General features: G+C 38.3%; 1 protein-coding gene across 2 annotated transcripts in view; it reads right to left on the reverse strand.

Moving 5' to 3' along the window:
• Positions 1 to 24,325, reverse strand: part of Kdm3b (lysine demethylase 3B) — a 77,574-nt gene that overhangs the window by 10,486 nt on the left and 42,763 nt on the right. For both annotated transcript variants that reach the window (XM_046459980.2, XM_046459979.2), the window contains 11 exons: positions 23,616 to 23,830; positions 22,258 to 22,410; positions 14,204 to 14,311; positions 11,665 to 11,792; positions 10,321 to 10,600; positions 8,798 to 9,054; positions 4,153 to 4,419; positions 3,083 to 3,254; positions 2,583 to 2,673; positions 2,308 to 2,438; positions 1,124 to 1,243 (listed from right to left, as the gene is read on the reverse strand). In XM_046459980.2, coding sequence (XP_046315936.1) covers positions 1,124 to 1,243; positions 2,308 to 2,438; positions 2,583 to 2,673; positions 3,083 to 3,254; positions 4,153 to 4,419; positions 8,798 to 9,054; positions 10,321 to 10,600; positions 11,665 to 11,792; positions 14,204 to 14,311; positions 22,258 to 22,410; positions 23,616 to 23,830 — 1,922 coding nt within the window. The remainder of the gene's footprint in view (positions 1 to 1,123; positions 1,244 to 2,307; positions 2,439 to 2,582; positions 2,674 to 3,082; positions 3,255 to 4,152; positions 4,420 to 8,797; positions 9,055 to 10,320; positions 10,601 to 11,664; positions 11,793 to 14,203; positions 14,312 to 22,257; positions 22,411 to 23,615; positions 23,831 to 24,325) is intronic.

Genomic DNA, 24,325 nt, shown 5'->3' on the forward strand with positions numbered 1-24,325 from the left:
TCCTACTGAAAGTAGGGGGATTCTATACATTTTTGCAAGACCACTTGAAACTCTAGGATTTTGCTGATTTAAGTCCACAAAGCATAAAGCTTCTCTGGCAAATTAAGAAGGTTAGCTTCTAATACCTGTCTATTATAATCCACAAGAAACCACAACATAATGGAAAGGCCTACAGGTGTGTAGCATCAAATCTAACAACAGAATAAGAAATGCCAAAGTAATAATACTGATTATTCCTAAACCTTGACATTTCAAGTTATTTTTCAAAACTGTTCTCATTTTTCTGAAACTTCCACAAGGAACTCATTTATTTTATTTTATTTTTTGGCCAAGGATTGAACCCAATGGTGTTTAACCATTGAGTCACATCACCACCACTCCCTTTATTTTTTATTTGAGACAGGGACTCACTAAGTTTCTGAGGCTGGTCTTGAACTTGGAATTCTCCTGACTCAGCCTCTAGAGCCACTGGGATTACAGGCATGAGTCACCATGCCCAGGCACACACATTAATTTTAACACTGAGATTTGAGCTGATCTCCAAGATGTCCTACCCAGCTGGCCCTTAAATACAATGGGGATCACACCCTTTTTAGTGTCTTGAGATAAACATTTAGGCAGCATAAAATATTGCAAAAGAGGGCAATTACAGCAAAATATCACTTTTATGCTTCGCTTTTTTTTTTTTCTTTTTTTGTGATGCTGGGGATTGAATCCAGGATTTTGTGCATGCAAGGCAAGCACTCTACCAACTAAGCTATATCTCCAGGTCCTTATGCTTCAGGTGACCCCCGCTTTACATCTGTCACTCCAGAGCTGATCTGGCGGATGGGCCAAGTAGATGGGTTTGTCCTTTCTTCATTCCTCATGTGAGGCTACCCCTTGGTCAAAGATACACAAGTAGCATTCTTCTCTGCTAGAACTTCTTTTTCTCTAGCAACATTCACTAGGCACCTACTACATATCAGGCCTGGTAGAAACTTAAGAAAAAGTCACTGGGGAAATAAAGAGAAAGAAAGAAAGAAAAAAAAAAAAGCCACTGTTCCTGACTAAGGAGGTAAACACTCAGTTCTTCCTGGAAGCCAAGTCTCATCACCTAAAGCAGTTTTTCTAGAAAACATACCTTCATCATGAGCACCCTCCCCGACGGGGATCCCAACATACACCATCACATTAACGGCATCAGACACATCTAAGTGAAGATTTGTTGTGCCAACTCTTCTGTCTTCTGCAGTTATCAAGCCTAAAGGGTTAAGGAAAATATGCAAGGTGAAGGGGAAATATTCTGAAGAATCCACAGAGAGCCTAAAACTGAAAATATACTCAAGGACATTCTCAAATGAGTACCACTGGAGAGTGAAGTATGTCTGTTCCATTTATCAAGAAATCCCAGGGGCTAGGGGTGTAGTTCAGTGGTAGAGTACTTTTCTAGCAAGCATGATTCCCTGGATTTGATACCCAGCACCATAAGCAAGCAAGCAAGCAAACAAACAAATAAACAAAAAAATCATTCTTTTCATCTCTCTTATACTGTCTAACATTAATTTCTAGCATGGGTGACACTATCATTAGCTTTAGCCATAGAATTAATCCACTCCCTGAAAATGGTCCCTCCTTTAAAAGCAAAACAGATATGGGCATTAGGGACATTCACTATGGGCATTAGCTCAACTTACACAGTGATTTAGGTTATTTCTATACTTTACAAAGTAATAGACAGGTGGCATGGTATCTGTTTTTTTCATTTTGCAGGGTTGGGATTGAACCCAGGGCCTTGCTCATGTTAGTGAGCTCATGCTCACTACCTTGTTGGCTCATGCTAGGCACACACACTAACAATGAGTCACATCTCCAGCCCTTGGTATTGAGCCTTTTTTGCTATTTTATCAAGTTTTTTTTTTTTTTTTTTTTTAAATATTTATTTCTTTTAGTTGTACCTTTGTTTTTATTTATTTTTATGTGATGCTGAGGATCGAACCCAGGGCCTCGCACATGCTAGGTGAGCGCTCTACCACTGAGCCACAACCTCAGAGCCTTATCAAAACTAAGAATATGTCTCCCTGAGTACAATTTTTGAGAGGAAATGATCTAATTCCTGGGAACATATAGCTTATAGACTAGGCCCACGTACATTTTACACAAATCAGTATGACAAAGCAAACATATTCAAAACCATCCTGGATACCTTAACTTCTGTAGTACCTGTCACTTGCCCTCAATCATCTTTACTCATGACCCTGACCAAAGATCTTCTGTAAGTAAAATGAGCAATCCCCCAAAGGGGCAATTCTGGCCTCTCCCTCATACCATAGGCGTTGTACATCTTGGGTCCTAGATCAGGCCTTACAAAGTAGCTGGGTAGCCTAGAGGCCAGATTGAGCCTGCCATCTCGTTTGGTATATTCCGGCAGAGGAAGGTTCTCCATCAGATCTTCAAACCTACAAAACAGTAGGATAGAAAACTTAGCTATTATAGGGCAAGAAAGCAAAGAGGCAAAATTCACTTGTCTGGGATTATGTAATTATTCTGTGATGGCTTTGGCAAGGCACGAATCTCAGAAGATGGCCCAGACAACAACTAACCTTGTTGGCATCATGTCCCGAAAATCTTCCCCAGGAGGCCAGTCCTTGAGTTTGAGCACCATTGGCTGCCCATCTTCTGATCTTAGTCGTTCTGGAAGAGAGACAGTATTCTCACAAACATCTGTGGGGTTGGTTACTCCCCAAATTTTTCCAGTGATTATGTATGAGATAAAAGTTCTTATTTCAGATTTATAAACCTAGTCCACATAATGGACTAGATTAGGTGGGCTTTGTTTTCCTACCCACTTGCCATGTTTCTCCATTTTATAAGATTATATCTGGTTTCCTCTGAGTAAAAATATTCCACATTCCCTATGGTCTTACAGGCTAAAGCCTGGACTATTTTGGGAAGCCATAGGATTGCCATGCAAGCTAAATGTTTAGCACCAGACAGAAGGTTCCTTCCACCAAGAGGATATGATCTGTTATTGCAGGGACAGAGCTGGCATATAGATGCTTCCCACTCTGCCATTAGTCAACTAGATATCAATGCTACTTACTGCATATTATCTCAAAGCCATCCCAGAAATCCCGAACTTTCACATCAGAAATTATAGCACAATTCCTGCAGTTCACCAAATCCACATCCTGGTCTCCAAATTCCTGGCTAAAGGCTTCTGGCTTCCAGAGTTCAGACTTGAGCTTTTTATGTACTCCTGAAACCAGCACTGGCTGTGGAAACAAAAATATAATCAGGGCCATTTAGGAAATACTGTTAATTCCATGGCTAAAGGACTGAACAGGAGGGTTTCCTAGGGAGAGCTCTTCTCTACAAAATTATTGTTCTTTTACAATTTTAAGATTTATGGATTTTTAAAAAATATTTATTTTTTAATTGTAGTTGGACACAGTAGCTTTATTTATTTATTTTTATGTGGTGCTGAGGATTGAACCCAGGGCCTCGCACCTGCTAGGTGAGCGCTCTACCGCTGAGCCACAATCCCAGCCCAGATTTATGGATTTTAACACATCAGCTAAAGTGAATGGAAACCGCTTCTACTTCATTATTATATTGGATTCTTACTCTGGGAGGCATGCCGCAGAAATACTTCTGTTGCTCTGGTATCTACCACTATTTTGAGGTAAGCAAACAAATTCAACACTTCCTCAAATGTTAAGTGAAAAACTACCTAGATAAATCCATAATCTCTTCCTTCCTTAAGCAGCTGCTAAAGTATAAAAATCACAATTGTTATTGCATAAGTTTATGGGACACCTTCAAACACAGACCTAGAAAAGTACTACCCTTTTCTACCCATTCCTTCACCCTAATAACACATTTAAGGATTCTCCTCCTGAGGTATTGTCAGTTCCAGTTTAACATCTTACAGTAATTTCAGCTGCCCTTTTAAGAACACAGAGTTGTACAGCTTAGAAATAAAATGATACTTGATTGTACTTTTTCCTTTAGAAATTCCTTCATTTTAAAAATCTAAGATACTTAAAAGGACCAAGGAAAATCAACAATACACTTATTATGTCTAAATCTCTCTGGCAAAAGATCTCCCACAGAAGCCTAGAATTATCCTGATAGCTATGCCAGGCAGGCAGAAGCTTTATTCTTACTTACCTGGCCTTGCTTCCAACACTCTCGAAAAATCTTCCAATTGTTTTTGTTGCTGGGATCATGGAGACACAGAAGCCTTCCATCACAGAGCCAGGAGTGTGAAGTATGGGGGTCTAGCACATTTAACCCCATCACCATCTCCTTCACTTCCTTTTGGGTATCAGTCAAGTTGCAGGCCCGCTTTGAAGCATCTGAGGTTTTCTTATTTTCTACCACTGAGGCAATGATGTGGTCAAGAAAGTTGGGTAGACTGGCCTTACTTTTTACTCCCTGCCAGACATAGGTAAGCTTGACTGAGATGCCATAAGAAAAGCATTCAAAAAAAACCATATCACAGTTGCCATTTCTAAGTTCTTACCTATCTGATTAAATTCCACAAAAGTTATCAGAATATCTTGTACAATTGGAGGAGGAACAAAAAGTTGATATTTTTAGTACCTTAAATTCCTTTATCTTTGATATTTATCTTGCATTTATGAAAGAAAAGTATAGAAAGAACCCTTTGCTTCAAGAGACTTGAGACCTAAGAAATACCTATGGTATGTAGATTGCAGAGTTCACAAAATGATATAACTGATTGAAAAAGATCATTTAATTTGGGGGGGAGAGTTCCAAATTTTTTTCTGGCCAGCGGAGATATTTCACCTAAGTAACTGAAGAGAATTATCATGCATCTCTCATCTATCTCAGCTGATAGCAAAGCGTAAGCCCACAGATGAAAGTGACATTTCGTACATCACAGAATGAAAGGGGGTGTAGATTTTGTAATATTGATAATCCTATTGCTGAAAAATCACTAATCATAATCTCTAAGGCATGTAACCATATAATATTCTGGAAAAAAATGTGAAATTAAGGGGCCGCGGTTGTGGCTCAGTAGTAGAGCACTTGCCTTGCACATGTGAGGCAATAGGTTCGATCCTCAGCACCACATACAAATAAATAAATAAAGGTACTGTGTTCATCTACAACTAAAAAATATTTAAAAAAAAATTTTAGGGCTGGGGATGTGGCTCAAGCGGTAGTGCGCTCGCCTGGCATGCATGCGGCCCGGGTTCGATCCTCAGCACCACATACAAACAAATATGTTGTGTCTCCGCCGAAAACTAAAAAATAAATGTTAAAATTCTCTCTCTCTCTCTCTTAAAAAAAAAAAAAAAAGAAATTAAAAAAAATAAAAGAACTGAGAATATGAACAAATACAAATAAAATAGAGTAATTTTTGCCAGGCACGGTGGCCCAGGCCTGTGATTCCAGTGATTCAGGAGGCGAATGCAGGGGGATCTTAAGATAAGAGGATAGCCTGGGCAACTTAGCGAGACCTGTCTAAAATGAAAAAAAATTTAAAGGAGCTGGGGTTGTGGCTCAAGTAGTGGAGTGCTCGCCTAGCACGTGTGAGGCACTGGTTCGATCCTCAGCACCACATAAAAATCAAATAAAGATACTGTATCCACCTAAAACTAAAAAATAAATATTAAAAAAAAATTTTTAAAAAGATAGTTCAGTGAGCTGGTGATGTGGCTCAAGCGATAGCGCGCTCGCCTGGAATGCGAGGGGCGCTGGGTTGGATCCTCAGCACCACATAAAAATAAAATAACTCAAAAAAAAAAAAAAGGACTGGGTCTAATCCCTAATATGGGCAACAGGGGTTAGGAGGAGTAACTGATATATATATATATATATTTTTTTTAAATTAGAGAGAGAGAGAGTGAGAGAATTTTTTTAATATTTATTTTCAGTTTTCGGTGGACACAATATCTTTATTTTATTTTCATGTGGTGCTGAGGATCGAACCTAGCGCCCTGCACATGCCAGGCGAGCGTGTTACTGCTTGAGCCACAACCCCAGCCCTTTTTTTTTTTTAAGTTACTTTTGCAGAAGAGAAGCAACCCAATTGTATAGGTTCAATCACTTGCAGTTCATCAAATTTCAGCCATTAATCATAACATAGAATGAGAAACATATTTATATACTTGTTTGAAATGACCTGCAAGACATATAAAGTGAGAGAGAGAAAAGCAAGTTGTAGAACATTTATGTAAATGGGGGGGACAGCATATATGACAATATTTCTGAAATGACACTCAAGAAACAATGGTGGTTGGGTGCAGTGGTGCACATCTCCAATTCCAGCCATGCAGGAGGATTACAAGTTCAAGATCAGCCCAGGCAACTTATGGAGACCTTGTCTCAAAATAAATATAAAGGGCTGAGGATGTACCTCAGTGGTTAAATGCCCCTGGGTGTAATCTCCAACACTAAAGAAACAAAAGAGAAAGGTTGCCTCTAGAAAGGGAAATGGGTGGCCTTATCACTATAACTCTTTTGTATTTTTCAACTTTTTATATCTTGTGAATTCATTTATTCAATGTTAACTAAACATGACTATGGATCAAATTCTGTGGTACTAGGAATATATTGGTGAATAAAACAATCAAAAGTGCTTTTAGGAAAGGCAAAAGACAGACAATAAATAAAACAGCTAGTAAGATGGTAGTTAGTGGTATGAAAACAAGCAGAGAAGATAGTTATGAGTGGAGTACGGTACTGTGATAAACTTTTTCTGGCAGGCAGGGGGCGGTTTAGTGCGGTTTAGTGCTGGGTATCTTTTTTTTTTTTTGGTACTGGGGATTGAATTTAGGGGTACTCAACCATCAAGTCACATCCCCAGTCCTATTTTTGTATTTTATTTAGAGACAGGGTCTCACTGAGTTGCTTAGTGCCTCACAGTTGCTGAGTCTGGCTTTGAATTCTTGATTCTTCTGTCTCAGCCTCCCAAGCTGCTGCGATTACAGGTATGTACCACCTCGCCCAGCCTGGTGCTGGGTATTTTTAACCCAGGGGCAATTTACCACTGAGCTATATTCCCAGGACTTTTGCCTTTTAATTTTTAATTCTGAGACAGGATCTCACTAAGTTGCTTAGGGCTATGCTAAGTTGCTAAGAGTGACCCTGAACATGCAATCTTCCTATCAGCCTACCAAGCTGCATGTACCATTGTGCCTAATGTGATAAACTTTTTTTTTTTTTTTGGTGGTGCTAGGGCCTCACACGTTAGCCAAGCCCTCTGCCACTGAGCTACATCCCTACCTCTACTGTGATAAACTTTTAAAGAGTGATGTATAAAGAAAGGTTTCCTGAGGGTGACATTTTAGGAGGGAAGAAAAGAAGTTGATGATGAAGCCAGCCAAATGGTTACATAGGAGGAAAATTCTGGGGGAGAAAACAAGTGCAGGGACTGGGTTATAGCAGAGGAAGCATGCCAGGTTATGTTCAAGAAACAGCAAGCAGACAGGTATGGCTGAAGCAGAATGAACAAGAAGGAAAGAGGGGTAAGGTCAGAGAAGTGAGAAGAGGCCTAGAAAGAGTCAAAGACTTCTAGTACATTTTGAGGACTCTGTTTAGCTTATGAAGAGAAATAGGAAGTTCTTGGAGGATTTTAGGTAGAGGGAACATGATTTGACTTACATTTTAAAAAGACCACTTGAGCTGCTGTGTTGAAAATAGACTGTGGGCTAGGGTCGTGGCTCAGTAGCAGAGTGCTCTCTTAGCACATGCGAGGCCCTGGGTTCAATACTCAGCACCACGTAAAAATAAATAAAATAAAGGTACTGTGTCCAACTACAACTAAAAAATAAATATTTAAAAAAAGAAAATAGACAGTAACGGGCAGAATCTATTCCTCATAGAATTCTACTGAGGAATTTACTTCAAAAATTTAGGCAAGAGAGGATATCAGCTCAGGTTAGTAAGAAAGGTGGAGCTGGAAAGAAACAGGTAAATTCTGAATATATTCTGATCAAATTAAGGGATTTACCGATAGATTGATATGAAATATAAGCAAGGAGAAGCTGGGCATAGTGCACATTGCCAGTAATCCCAGAAATTCAGGAGGCTGAGGCAGAAGACTAGCAAATTCAAAGCCAGCCTAACAAACTAGCAAGTCCTTAAGCAACTTAACAAGACCCTGCCTCAAAATAAAAAAATAAAATAAAAAGGGCTTGGGATGTAGCTCAGTGGTTAAGCGCCCCTGGGTTAAAACCCCAGTACCAAAAATAAATATATGAGAGGAAAGTACCAAATGATTCCAAGATTTTGGGGACAAGTAATTGAAAGGATAGAGATGCTACTAACCAAGAAAGGGATACTAAAGAAGTGTAAGTATATTGGCAGAAGATCAAGAGTTCGTTTTAGATGTGTTAAAGGTTTAAGGATATCTATAAGATATCCAAGATAGTAACATTATAAATGTATTGGCTAAGTTAAAAAAAATTAATGTCTGAGGGGCTGCAAATATAGCTCAGCTGTTAGAGTGCTTGCCCTGCATGCATAAGAGCCCGAGTTTGGTTGCCAGCACCACACACACACAAAAAAAGTCTGAAAGAAAATCAAATGGATCAATGTATTGACTTTTCCACTGATGACTAAAATATTTTAATGTCTTAATTTTACTAACTTCCTAACATGGTACAAAAGGTTCACTACTTAAACGGATCTCAAACACCCTAAAACTTAAAAGAGATATGTTGTCAGCTTGACAATATAGAGAACACAAATCACCCACATGACCTCTAACCTAATTATCAGATCTTTGATGGTTCTTTCATAGAAAAGCAGCAAAGCCTAGAATTGTAGAGAGGACACTTACCGATGAGGATGTTGAGAAGACTGGGGGGAAGGGTATGCCTGAATCCAAGGGGGTTTGAGGAAGTTTTCCGGGTCCAGAGTGAAGGAGGTCTCGAAGGCTGGAGCCTTCAGTTTTGTTGTTGGAGGCAGTGGGACCCAGTAACAGACTGTTAAAAAGCTTTGGAGTCAACGGAGAGACCTTTGCAGTAGAGTTGAAAGAGTCCAGCCCAAAGGGTGAATGAGATTCTTTATTGAGCACCGATCTCAGGGACCCTGCTTCTGTAAGAACATAACCAGTAATAGCTTTAGGCACAGCAAGAAATACCCATCAGACAACTGACTCCTAAAAATCAGCCAAGCGGAAGGGACAAAAGATGCTCTCTTTTACCTGACAACTGTGTAAGGTTTGTTGGGACCAAACCTGACAAGCTATGAATATGGGAGATCTCAGGGCCAAAGAGAAACTCTCCTATTTCTTCCTTTCTTTTCCAGATTTGGATTACTTTTGTTTCCATCCACCTCTCTTAACCCTCATTTTCTAAAACTGTTTTTCAAGTGGGTTTCCAGGGGACAGGGATATAGCTCAATGGTAAAGTGACTGCCCAGCATGCATGAGGCTCTGGTTTCAAAACTTAACCACCAACACCTCCACCAAAAAAAAAAAGAGAGAGAGAGCAAGCTACTCAGGTGGGTCACCAGAACACGGGTATTGGAATCATCTGGAGTCCCTGTTAAAAATGGAGATTGTTGGACTGGGGTTATAGCTAGGTGGTAGAGTGCTTGTCTCGCATGTGTGAGGCACTGGGTTTGATCCTAAGCACCATATAAAAACAAATGAATAAAGATACGGTGTCCATCTACAACTTAAAAAAAAAAATGGCGATTGTTGGGGCTGGGGTTGTGGCTCAGCAGCAGAGTGCTTGCTTAGCACGTGTGAGGCACTGGGTTGGATTCTCAGCACCACATATAAATAAATGAATAAAATAAAGGTCCATTAAAAACTAAAAAATATATATATATTTATATTTATTAAAATACATATACATACATATATACACATACATACACACACACACATATATATAAAATGGAGATTATTGGTGTTTTGGGCTGAAAAACAGAACTTCTGGGAAGCTTGCTAAAACTTTGCTTTGGGCTAGAGTTGTGGCTTAGTGGTAGACCACTTGCCTAGCATGTGTGAGGCACTGGGTTCGATTCTTAGCACCACATATAAATAAATAAAATAAAGGCCTATTGACAACTAAAAAAACCCCAAAACAAACAAACAAAAAAAACCCAGGAAACAACAACAAAAAACTTTGCATCAATTCTCACTAGGGAGGCCTGAAGGCGGGCCCGGGTATATGTCTTTAGAAAAGGTCTATTTCTAGAAAGAAATTGAAAAGAGATTCCCTCATTTGTGTGATTAGCCAGAGAAAGCAAGACGCATGTTTCATTAATGTGTATGATAATGTGTGAGTCTGAAGAATCCCAGAAAAACCTTCAGGTTCCTCCCATAGGAAGGGCAAAAGGTGTTCATCTCACCTTTTGTTTCTTCTTTAGCCTTCTGAGTTGCTAAATCTGCCAACCAATGCAGGGCAGAGGAGGGAGGAGCCGTGTCAGGGCATGGGGGCCTGATGGCTTTTAGCTCACTATTGCTATTTGATGCTGAACTGTCTCCCTTCAGGGGCTCTTCAGATCTGATGTCAGTGCCCTCAGGTTTGGAAACATGGTCAGTCTCTGGTGCTGTGACTGTTGCAGTTCCTCCTCCACCTGAGAAGGTAGTTTCGTTTCCAGAAGAGGCACTAGGGTTTATGCTGGGAAGCTAAAGCATGGAAAGTTAAAAGTACTTGTTAAAAGTGTGGTTAAAGTGGTTGGTTTAGGTAGAGAAAATTAAACATGACTAGTAATGGCTGCTGACAATAAATAGGTCTGGAAGAATAATTTGAAACTGTCCCATAAACTGTTATTTCACCAATTTTTTAATTTGACGTATATTTATTGAGTTGTACTATGCACTAGAAACTGTGCTAGGTTCTATGGAAAATACAGGGATAAGACTTAAAGTTTATAATCTAAAATAAAGATTTAGCATGCCTGAAATAATTTCCCCAATGACATATTGGTGATTAAAACTCATTAAGTTCTTCTGGGGGTTAAATGAGATAGCATATGGAAAGGGCTTAGCATAGTTCTGGCACACATAAATGCTTAATAAATGTTATCACTCTATTACATTACTGAATTTTCCAAATTATTTGCTCTGATATATGAACCTGGCTAAAAATATATCTCTAGATCTCTTAGCATCCATCCCTGTGCCTCTTATCAAACAAACATGGTATTCCGAGAAAGACTTCAAATTGTAAACAGTAAGCTGCAGGTTCTTTTTTAAAAAACAACTGCTTGTTCAACATAGTCACCATCAAACCAGAATGGCCCGTCTCTGAGAGGGCAGTGAGAAAAATCACTACCTCTCTGGAGGATTACGATTGCTTTGAGGGTAGAACCAATCCAACTCTTCAAATTTCTGTCCTCTGTACCTAAGATGAACCCATTAATAGGACGATGTACCTTCTCAGACAGGACTGAAAAAACCACAAGTATTCCTAAAAACCTTTTCTGTAGTTTTCACCCACAAAAAGACCTTGACAAGATACAGAGACTCTCCATGCAATTATCAACCAAGAACTGGTTTAAAGATGAATGAAAAGAAACCACACCTTAAAAATCCCTTCAGTAAATTTTTTGGGCTCTCTAGAAAGGTTTCCCCATTCCCTAATTCCTCAGAAACCTTGTAAAGGCCTGGAAAAACACTGTTGAAAATGGGGCATTTACTGGCAATAAGAACTGAAATTTCACTTAGTTATACCACACATACCACTTTACCTGTGACATCCCATTGGTGACAGCAGGTCTCAACACAGATTTGTTTTGCCGACTGATACAAGGGCAGTTTGCTTTAATTCCCCACTTGCCCCGGGCAGCATGTACCATGTCTCCAATATTGTAAAGAGCTTGGAAAAAATATAATAATTAATATTGGAACACTTGTATGTGAGACATATTTTGCTAAGAACGTTCTTTATATTATTTCCCTTTATCCTTACCACATTTCAATGTGTTAACTGCATTTATCCTTAATTTTTGATGATGAATTGAAACTAAAAGAAGTTAGATCATTTGCTCAAGTACATAAAGTTAGTAAAAGGAAGTACTAAGACTTCAACTCACATATCTAGCCCAAAAATTCTTAACCACTGAGCCACACTCTCTCTCTCCTCTATTAAGAATTAACAAGGGGCTGGGGATGTGGCTCAAGCGGTAGCGTGCTTGCCTGGCATGTGTGCGGCCCGGGTTCGATCCTCAGCACCACATACAAACAAAGATGTTGTGTCCGACGAAAACTAAAAAATAAATATTAAAATTCTCTCTCTCTCTCTCTCTCTAAAAAAAAAAAAATCATTAAAAGGGAATATTATTAAAAAAAAAAAAAAAGAATTAACAAGATTTCCTTCAGAAGATCTTGAGGGGTATAATCCTTAATGATCTAGAGTACAAACATTCTGAATTGTACACTTTATTGTAATTATTATTATTATTATTATTTTTGTGTGGTGCTGGGGATTAAACCCAGGGCCTTGTGCATGCAAGGCAAGCACTCTATACCAACTGAGCTATGTCCCTAGCCCGCAAATTATACTTTTAAAAAAAGGTGAAGAGCCTGACGTGGTGGTGCATGCCTGTAATCTTAGTGGCTCAGGAGGCTGAGGCACTAAGCAACTCAGTGAGACCTTGTTTCTAAATAAAATACAGAATAGGGCTGGAGATGTGGCTTAGTGGTTGAGTACCCCTGAATTCAATCTCCGGCTCCCCTAAAAAATAAATAAAAAAAGGTGAAGAAAAAATAGATCAATGTAAATTTTACATAAGCACATGTATAACCATGCTAAAACCAGTAGGGAACAGACATCCTACCACTGTACCCAGGAAGCCCTTAATTGAAAACAATGGAGATACCCCCTAAAGCTTCCTTAAGTAAAGGAGTAGATGGGCAGTGGTTTGGCAAAGTCAGAACTCCAATACATGTATGTTAATGGAAATGTGAAAGCTGGGGATACAGAACTTCTGGAGGAATCACTGCAGTAAACTGGATTTGTGACATAAATATCATCATTTGTTCTTACTATTAAGCTAGCCACCTTCCTCAAGGGTTCAAGGGGTTTGATTACCTTCAGCTGGATTATTATAAGCCTAAAACCAGAGGTCTTTCTGGAACCCTAGGGACTGGCTTTTTCATTCTAGTCCAGCCAACCATAGGAATGTGAAATGATAGCTAGAAACCCAGTGAGCTATGTCTTATGACCAGAAAGACAGTACAGAATATGCAGTTGCTGCATGCACTATATATATATCTAAAGATTCAAATTCTGAGAAATCTGGTGAAGCTTTTTTTTTTTTTTTGTGGTGCTAGGGATTGAACCCAGGGCCTTGTGCATGAGAGGCAAGCATTCTACCAACTGAGCTATATGCCCAGCCCCCCCCCCCCTTTTTTTTTAAATTTTGAGATAGGGTCTCTCTAAGTTGCTAAGTCTGGCCTTGAACTTGCAATTCTCCTGCCTCAGCCTACAGAGTTGTTGGGATTAATGATATGTGCCAGTAGGCTCAGTTTAGGCTTAAAAAACAAATAAAATAAAAAAACAACCAAAACCCTCAAACTAAGATAAACCATTTCACCAAATTTTATGGAATGTAAATATTTCAATTAAAAACACTTTTTTTTCCCAGACAGGAATGGTGGCATAAGCTGTAATCCTAGTTACTAGGGAAGCTAAGCCAAGAAGATCCAAATTTAAGGCCTGCTTGGACAACTCAGGGAGACTCTGTCTCAAAATGAAAAATAAAAAAGGGCTGGGGGGTGTAGGATGTAGCTCAGTGGTAAAGTGCCCCTAGGTTCAATCTTCAGTAGCACAAAAAACAAAGAAAGAAAACCCCCAAACACCAAAAAAGCAAAAAACACTAGGCAGAGGCAGGAGGATTCCAAGTTTGAGGCCAGATTCAGCAAACCAGCAAGACACTGTCTTTTTTTTTTAATATTTATTTATTTATTTATTTATTTTTAGTTATCGGGGGGCACAACATCTTTGTTTGTATGTGGTGCTGAGGATCGAACCCGGGCCGCACGCATGCCAGGCAAGCGCGCTACCGCTTGAGCCACATCCCCAGCCCAAGACACTGTCTTTATAAAAAATATAAAAAGGGCTGGGGATGTGGCTCAGTGGTTAAGTGCCCCAGGGTTCAATGCCTGGTACCAAAAACAAAACCCAACAATGTACCTCTTTTTTTTTTTTTTTCCCATTGCTTGTATTCGAACCCAGGGCCTTATGCATGTTAGGGAAAAAAAAAAGATAAAAAGAAATTTCCTTACCTGTGCCAGGGATGATCTGTGTGGGCATGAGATTCTCTGGTTCATGTGACTGTCCCTTTGCACACTTTAACCAGGAGAAAACCTCTTCATCACCCATCTCCTCTGTCTCTGAAACAGAAACGAATGATTTCATTTATTTTATTAGGCTCACAAGATGGATCCCTCTTAGTGAGACAAAGCTTCAAAAACTTAAAGGTAAATTTTCTCATGGTGAAAGAAGGTAACAGCTAACTTTAAAAACACCTGCTTTACTCTGATATAATTTATATAAAATAAACCAACAATTTAAAATGTGTGCCTCAATGAGTTTCAACAAACATTCATTCAGTTGTACAAACTCTGTCACAATCATGATACAGAACACTTTTATCCTATATCTTGAGCTAATACTCTTTGTTGAATTTTAGCTTCTACTGATCCATTTTCCTTCCTACCTTTTTATTTTTTTTGGGGGGGGCGGGGGCGTGGGTATGGGGAATTGAACTCAGGGGAACTCAAGCCACTGAGCCACATCCTCAGCCCTATTTTGTATTTTATTTAGTGACAGGGTCTCACTAAGTTGTTTAAGGTCTTGCTAAGTTTCTGGGGCTGGCTTTGAACTCCTAATCCTCCTGCCTCAGCCTCCCAAGCCAATGGGATTATAGGAGTGTGCCACTGCACCTGGCCACTGATCCAGTTTTTTTTTTTTTTAGTTATAAGTGGACACAATATCTTTATTTTGCTTATTTATTTTTATGTGGTGCTGAGGATTGAACCCAGTGCCTCACATGTGCAAGGCAAGTGCTCTGCCACTGAGCCACAACCTCAGCCCCTCACTGATCCACTTTTTAATACTAAAGTTTTATATTATTAGAATTTCATATGAATGGAAGCACACAGGATGTAGTCACTTGTGTTGGGTTTTACTCAGCATACACTTTTGAGATTCATCTGTATTTCTGTATTGTTTGTACCAGTAATTCTTTTTTTTTTTTTTTAAGTTGAACCCAGGGCCTTGAATATGCTGAGCAAGCACTCTACCACTGAGCTATATCCTTAGCTCTTCATTCTCTTTGGGTGGTATTCTAAAGTATAGATATATAACAATTTCCTTATCTATTTATCATTTAGTAGACTTTTGAATTGCTTCCAAGCTATAATGAGATAAGTGGTTATAGACATGCATGTACAAGTCTTTGTATAGGCATGTTTTCATTTCTTTTGTTAACAACCTAAGAGAGTGAAGCTAGATCATATGATTGCCTAGGTTGACCTCGAACTCATCATACTCTGCCTCAGCCTTCTAAGTAGCTGGAATTTGCAGGTGTGAGCTACTACTGTGGGGTTGATTTTTTTTGTGTGTGGTGCTAGGGATTGAACCCAGGGTCTTGTGCATACTAGGCAAGCACTCCACCAATACCACCAGCCCCCTTGATCTTCCTTTTTGGATCTTTTGCTCATTTTAAAACTTGGTTGTCTTGTTATTGTGCTGTGAGAGGTCTTTAGGTATTACAGACAAAATTCTTTAGTGAATATGATTGATAAATATTTTTTCCCAGTCTGTGGTCTCATTTAATTTCCTTAACAGTGTCTTCTGAAGATCAAGTTTTTTTTTTTAAAGTCAACTTTTATATATATATATTTAGCTGTAGATGGACAGAATGCCTTTATTTTGTTTATTTTTATGTAGGGCTGAGGATCGAACCCAGTGCCTCATGCATGCCTGGTGAGCACTCTACCACTGAGCTACTGCCCCAGCCCCTGAAGAACAAGTTTTAAAATTTGATATTAAATTTTTTCTTTTTTTTTTGCTTTTCATGTCCTGAGAAATATTTGTCTAACTCAAGAACACAAATACTTTCTTCACCTTAATCTTTAAATTTAGGACTATAGTCCACTTACAGTATTTTTTATAATGATTACTTACAGCATTATGGCAAGTCTTGGAATGAAGCACAGGACAATCCTTCAACTCTGTTTTTTCTTTTTTTGTTTGGGTTATTCTAGGTTTTGCATTTCACATACAATTTTAGGCAGTACTGGGGATTGAACCCACGGGCATTTTACCACTGAGCTACATCCCCAACCCTTTTTATTTTTTGAGGCAGGGTCCCACAAGTTACCCAGGCTGGCTTTGAAGTTGTGATTCTCCTGCTTCAGCCTCGAGTCACTGGGATTAAAGGTGTGGACCACCATTCCATGCCCTATGGCATTTCACTTAAACTTTACTTATTTATTTATGTGTCATTTCTTTCCCATATTTTTATTAGTACATTATAATTATACACAATGGTGAGATTCATTGTGTATAATTTGTACATGCACTCAATATAATTTAGCCAATATCATTCTCCATCACATAAATTTTAGAATCAGTTTATCAATTTCTACAAAAACACCCACTGGGTTTTTGATTTTGAATTGTTTTCAATTATACATTATTTTAGAAGAACTGACATCTTTGTATTCAATCTGTACATGAATATAGTACATATCTCCATTTACTTAGGTATTCTATGTCTTCTATGGATATGCTACATTTATCCCTAAGGTGTTTTTTTTTTTTTGTGTGTGGTGCTGGAGATTGGCCTCAGGCAAGCATTGTACCACTCAGCCTCAACCCCAGCCCCATTTCATGTTTGTTTGTTTTTTTTTTTTTTGTACCAGGGATTGAACCTAGAGGTGCTTAACCACTGAGCCACATCCCCAGACCTTTTTATATTTTATTTAGAGACAGGGTCTTGCTAAGTTGCAGAATCTGGCTTTGAACTTGGGATCCTCCAGTTTCAGCTTCCTGAGTCGCTGGGATTACAGGTGTGCACCACAGTGCTCAGCTCACTTCATGTTTTGATGCTATTCTAAGTGATATTGATTTAAATTTCAATTTCTAAATGTTGACTGCCATCACATAGAAATAAGATAAACAGATTTCTGTAGGTTGACTTTTCTATACATTTCTTAGGATTTTCTGCATAATCATTCCATGTGAGATTAATCATTTTACTTTTTTCCAATCTTATGTCTTTTATTTCTTTATACTAATCATTCCAGCACAATGATGACGACAAGGAGTTCTGAAAGTGGACATCCTTGCTTTCCAGTCTTTCCAATTATGTATGATGCTCCTACTGACACTGGAGTGTTTTTCTAACTTTATCATCCTTTCAAAGAACATTTTTAAGCTTTTTTTTTTTTAAATATTTATTTATTTATTTTTAGTTTTCAGCGGACACAACATCTTTGTATGTGGTGCTGAGGATCGAACCCGGGCCGCACGCATGCCAGGCGAGCACACTACCGCTTGAGCCACATCCCCAGCCCCTTTAAGCTTTTTTTTTTTTTTTTTTTAAACTGTGCTTGCCATCCTACGATTTTAATACCACATATACAATATGTCTGCTTATGTACTGTGGTCCTCTGGACAGGCATGAACCATTGTCATACATGTTAAGCAACCATATCTGAAACTTTATGTGTGCTCAAAATTTCTTGGACTTTCAGAGGTTTTTTTTCTTTCTTTTTTTTTTCAATGCTGGGAATCAAATCCAGGACTTTATGCATACTACGCGAGGATCTACCACATATTCCCAGCTCTCAGATTCAAGATTTTCAGATTAGGAATGTTCAATCTGTAAGGTCTATGGTAAACACTACAAAATGTTTTTTAAAAATATCTAAAATTGGAAACATTTTTGTCTCAAGGGTATTGAATTAGGGTTAGTCAACCTGTAACTTCTTAGATTCCCCTTCTCCTGAAAGAACCAATTCTCACCATTTGAGAATACATGACCTAATTTGTTGAGAATCTAGTCCATCACTTTAACCACTTGGCCATGACCACTGCTGTTTGTTGAGAATCTTGAGAAATGTTTTTTTCCTGCATTTCTTGAAATAATTATGTTTAGTGTTTACTGATAATAAATTGCATTGATTGATTTTTAACTGTTAAATATATACTCATGAGAGATATTGGGGGCTCTAAGTTTCCTTGCTTGTTATATCTTCATCTGGTTGTGGTATTAATGTGTTGTAATGCTAACATCATAAAATGAGTTAGTGTTTTCTCCTATTTTCTGAAAGAGTGTGAGTACAATTGATAGTATTTTCCTTCTGAAATGTTTGTTATAACTTACCAGTAAAACCATCTGGGCCATAAGTTTTCTTCATTGGAAGTTATTTTTTTTTTTTTTTTTGGTGGGGGTGGGTACCAGGGATTGAATTCAGGGGCACTCAACCCCGGAGCCATATCCCAGCCTTATTTTGTATTTTATTTAGAGACAGGGTGTCTCATTGAGTTTAGTTTAGCACCTCGCTGTTACTGGAGCTGGCTCTGAACTTGTGATCCTCCTGTCTCAGCCTCCCTCAACGCTGGCATTATAGGCATGTGCCACCACGCCTGGCTTCATTGGAAGTTTTTTTAAACTACAAATTCATTTGTCCTCCCTTACTCACTACTTGGGACTGAACCTAGGGACCCATTTTATTTTTGAGACAGGGTCTTGCTAGGTTGCTCAGGCTGGCCTCGAACTTGGCAATCCTTCTGTTTCAGCCTCCTAAGTAGCTTCAACTTCTTAAAATAAGTTTATTCAGGTAATGTATTTCCTCTTTTCTCTCTCTTGGGATTGAGCCCAGGGGTGCTTTATTACTGAGCTACATTCACCACCCCTTTTTATTTTTTATTTTAAGATAGGGTCTTGGGGCTGGGGTTGTGGCTCAGCAGTAGAGCGCTTGCCTGGCATGTGTGAGGCCCTGGGTTCGATCCTCAGCACCACATAAAAATAAATGAATAAAAATAAAGGCATTGTGTACAACTAAAAGAAATAAATATTAAAAAAAAAAAAGATAGGGTCTCACTAAGTTTCACAGGGCCTAAGTTGCCCAGCTTGACCTTGAACTTTCAGCCTTAATTTCCTTTTTTTAAAATATTTTTTTAGTTGTCAATGGACTTTTATTATTTTTATTTTTTATTTATTGATACGCTGTGCTGAGAATTGAACCCAGTGCCTCACACATGCTAGGTAAGCTCTCTGCCACTGAGCCACAACCCCAGCCCCAATAGCCTTAATTTCTTAAAATACAGGTGAGTAGCCTCAACTGCTTAAAATAAGGTTATTCAGGTAATCTATTTCTTCTTAAGAGAATTCAGATGGTTTGTATCTTTCATGGAATTTGTTATATTTCTTATCAAGTCTATTGACATAAAGTTCATAATTTTATTCATTATCCTTTCTAATGTCTGATTGATTAGTGGTGAGGTCATCTCATATTTTTTTAAAATATTTATTCTTAAGCTTTAGGTGGATACAATATCTTTATTTTACATTTATGTGGTGCTGAGGATCGAACCGGGTGCCTTGTGCATGCGAGCACTCTACCACTGAGCCACAACCCTAGCCCTCATCATCTCATTCTTAATACTGGTAAACTGCATATTTTCATTTTTTCTAGTTTCTTTAGGCAAATGAGACATTTCTAATATAGGCGTTTAGTGATAAAATTCCCCGCATTAGCTGCATACCACAATGTGGATGTTCTTATTTTCATTCATTTCAAACATTTTCTAATTTCTCTTGTGATTTGTTTTTTGACCTACGGGTTATTTACAGCATGTTGTCTAATTTCACCGAGCTACAACCCCAGCTCTGTTATTTTCTTGTCAATGAACTGATTTCTACATTATACCTACTAATATTTATTTGCTCTTCCTTTATTATTATGAAATGACCTACATTATACTTACTAATATTTATTTGCTTTAAAGTGTACCTTGTCTGATACTCACAGTTAACTTCTTTAAAGTCATGTTAGCCATGGATATAATTTTCCGTCTTTTTTACTTTTAAACTGTGTCTTCACATTTAAAGTAGGTTTCCTATAAAGCTGTTTTCTATTTGTTACAGTTTATTTTAGTTTCATTTTTCTTGACTTCTTTTGAATTATATGAATTCTCCCCACCAGTACCATTGAGCTACAACCCAAATCCTTTTAATTTTTTTTTTTTTTTTTTTTTAATTTGAGACAGGGTCTAGCTAAGTTGTCCAACTAGTCCCAAACTTGTGATCCTCCTGCCATAGCTGGGATTACAATCACGTATCACTATGCCCAGGTTTTACAAATCTGATAATTAAAACTAAATAAAGAATTTGTGACTTTTATGTTTCTGGGCACTGATTTTATTGTAATCTCTTAAAAAGAGATGTTGGGCTTTAATCTAGTGTAGTTAAGTAACTTGCATGTCAGTTTGATTCTTCTGAGGCTTGTTTTACACTTTCCTATGGCAGGTCCAGAGAAGTTTTCATTCTGGCGCTATATTAAGTCCAGTATTAAGGTGTTATTCTTTTGGACTCTACCAAGTATCTCCTTAACTCTGGTTGATGGGAATGCAAATTGTAAGGTCTACAAATTACTCAGTTGTTTACTAAAAGTTCATTCTTAGGCCTTGAGGAGTTTCATCTCATGCATGTGCAGATCAGTATATGACAAAAAATTGAAGGGACCTCTGTAGATTCCTCATGTTCTCTCTGCAGCTCCCTTCTCTTCAGTCCTACGCTTATTCTTCTCAGACTCTGACCTCTGTCTCAATGTAGTGAGGTTGCCAGATTCTGTTTTAGTTCCCTTTCCAGGGTTACAGCCTGGAAAATGGCCCTAGGTACTAAGCTAGGACAATTGCAGGAACCACCGATTCTCCCCTTCTCTCAGGTATCATAGTCCCACACTGCCTAATGCTCAATATTTGAAACTGATTTATCTATGTTATCCTGTTTTCTTTTCTTTTTTTCAATTTGGTACCAGAGATTGGAGCTAGGGTGCTTAATCACTGAACAACATCCCAGCAATTTTTATTTTATTCATTTTATTTAGAGACAGGGTCTCACTGAGTTGCTTAGGGCCTAAGTTGCTGAGGCTGGCTTTGAACTTGCAATTCTCCTGTCTCTGACTCCTGAGTTACTAATATTACAGACATGTGCCAATATACTTGGCCAATTATTATTTTTTGAGAGGTGGTTTTGCTATGTTGCTTAGGCTGGCCTCAAAATGAGATCTACCAACTTCTGCTCCCAAGTAGCTGGGCTTATAGGTGTGTGCCACCATGTCCAGGTACTCAAAAGGTTAAATGTATAGTTATCCTATGACCCAGTCATTCCACTTTTAGGTGTATAACCAAGACAACTCATATGTCCACACAAAAACTTATATACAAATGTTTACAGTGGCACTATGCATAGCAGCCAAAAGTGAAAACAACCCACATGTACATCAGTTGATAGAAAAAATATAGTACTATATTGATACAATGGAATACTGCTTGGCAATACAAAAAAAGAATTAAGGGGCTGGGGTTATAACTCAGTTGGTATATCGCTCACCTCGCACATGTGAGGCACTGGGTTCGATCCTCAGCACCACATAAAAATAAAATTAAAGTATTGTGTCCACTACTATAAAAAAAATTTACAAAAAAAAAAAAAAATTAAGGGCTGGAGATGTAGCTCAGTAGTACAACTCTTGACTAGCACTCATGGGCTCTGAGTTCAGTCCTGAGTACTGAAAAAGAAAAAAGACTGAAGAACTACAAATGGATGAAACTTTAAAGCATTATGCTAATAGGCCAGTCACAAAAGATCAAATATTTTATGATTCCATTTACATGATATGACCAGAATAGGCAAACCTTCAGATAGAAATTAAATTAGTGGTAGCCAAGGCCGGGGGAGGTAGGAATGGTGAATGGACTCCTAAAAGATATTAAATGGAATTAATGGTGATGGTTGCACAATCTTATGATTTAAATCATTTAATTATACATTTTAAAAGGGTAAATTTTATGGTGTGAATTATACTTCAATAAAGATATTTTTAAAACCAAACAGAACAAGGAAAGATGAGGAATGATCCTTCCTGGCTTTTTTTTTAGCCTTCCCAGATAAACTGAGCATTGGAAATTTTAAGGTCTTACAACAAAGACAAATGGAACTAAGCAGTACAAGCTGATTACTCCTTCAATTTCCAAGTTTCACAACTCAACTGATACATAAAGGTTCCCTTTAGAATTTTATCAGACAATATTTGCTTACCACTCCGTGGACGGCTTTTCCTGAGCCGGTAGCAGTCAAGGCAGACCCCAAATCCACATTTGCGACAAACCCAATGGATGTTGAAAAGAGTTGTTTCACATACATCACACATCTCCCGCACACCACGCACAGCTCGCTTCCATGCAACTTTCTCTGGTGGAAAGAGAAAAAGTAATAATGTTGGCACTGATAATCCTAATCACTAGCAAAAGACCCTGATTCGCTGATCCCCATTCAAACCATTCTGTCTAGTAATAAAACTCAAATATTCATGAAGTTTGTGTTTCTTTCTTTTTTGAAGGGAGTACTGGGGATGGAACTCAGGGGTACTTGACTACTGAGCCACACCCTCAGCCCTAATTTTTTGTATTTTATTTAGAGACAGGGTCTCACTGATTTTCTTAGCACCTTGCCGTTGCTGAGGCTGGCTTGAACTTGTGATCCTCCTTGCCCCTCAGCTACCCAAGCTGCTGGGATTACAGGCATGTGCCACTGTGCTCGGATGAAGTTTGTGCTTCTATAATTTTAAGAGGAGAAAAAAATATATGAGGAATGTCTAACATTTCAAAGGTCTGTGGTAATACCAGGTTATGATAGCCTGGTGTTAATGCTACATGTTGTCACTTAAGACACTATAAAATTTTAACCTGGGGAAAGCTTTAAGTAAGATTTGTCTCTTGAAATTTAGGACATGATTTCATGTATAGTCTTTCCTGGTCTGGGGATAGTGTATAGTAACTTATAGATATGGAACTACTATAAATGTCTTAATAATTATGTGGGTTCTAGGTATAAATATGGTAGGTGGTCCACCTCATTTATTCACAAACCAGAGTATTACTTATTAATACAAATATGTTTAAAGCAAACTAAAAATATTCAGGATAAACCAGCTGGGCATGGCAGTACATGCCTGTAATCCCAGTAATATGGGAGGCTGAGGGAAGAGGATTACAAGTTTGAGGCCAGCCTCAGCAACTTAGCAAGGCCCTAAGCAATGTAGCAAGGTGCTGTCTTGAAATAAAAAAAATAAAAATAAAATTGGGGATTCAAATGTGTCTTATGGCACCTGTGTAACAAAAAATGACAGGCAGGGAAGGAACCTCTATACATTGCTGGTAGGATTATAAAATGATAAAATTATTTTGGTAAGTTTTTTTTGGTTAATTGTCAAAGACTTGAAAAAATAAAGTCTGCTGGATATAGTTAAGGCCTCAGCTATAGTTACTACAAAAAGAAAACTTATTGGTCTTAATTCATTCACAGAAAAATGCCATCTTCCACTTTAACCCTCCTTTAAGTGAAAGAAAACAGTTTACAATGAAAAGTATCTGGAAACAAGCAAGAGAATGTCTTACGATGTGGCTCCACCATCATCATGGCCTCCTTCTCAGACATTACAAGCTGACAGAACTGGTCCCCAACATTGGCCAGAATGTATTTTGAGGTCTCTAGGTCTATCCCTTCTGCTAGGGAGGAAGAAGGAATCCACAAGTTCATGGCATCAGGGTCACTTTGCTGAGGGCTTAGAAACCCCTCCACACGAAGCACCCCTTTTCGAGTGAAGATCAACCTGAAAAAAGAAGACAGTCAAATACCGTTGTCCTTGGGATCCAAGGAGGTTTGCTTTCAGGCCACATCCCTGCCCTGCCCCAGCTACCAAAACCTGTGGTTGTTTAAATGGTATAGTACTTGCATAAAATCTATGTATGTCCTCCCATATACTTTAAGTCATCTCTAGATCACTTACAATACTTAATATAATGTAAACACTATGTAAATAATTTTTATACTATATTAAGAAATAATTAACAAAGAAAAGAGTGTTTACATGTTTAATACACGCACAGTTGTAATCTTAAATATGTTTTCAATCTACAGTTAGTTAAATCTGTGGATGTGAAACCAGTAGATATGGAGGGCTAACTGCACATGTTCTCAGCTAATACGAAGGCTTAACACTTAGCAGGTATTGATTCTTTAAAAAGCTGTCACCAGTTTTATCAGTTTTTCTGTCTCCCTGTTCTACAACTGCACCCATGCCACTGAATGTGACTAGAAAAAAATA

Source organism: Marmota monax, unplaced genomic scaffold (genome assembly GCF_021218885.2).
Source record: "Marmota monax isolate L192 unplaced genomic scaffold, Marmota_monax_Labrador192_F-V1.1 WCK01_AAM20220418_F8-fsc00006, whole genome shotgun sequence".
Classification (NCBI taxonomy): domain Eukaryota; kingdom Metazoa; phylum Chordata; class Mammalia; order Rodentia; family Sciuridae; genus Marmota; species Marmota monax.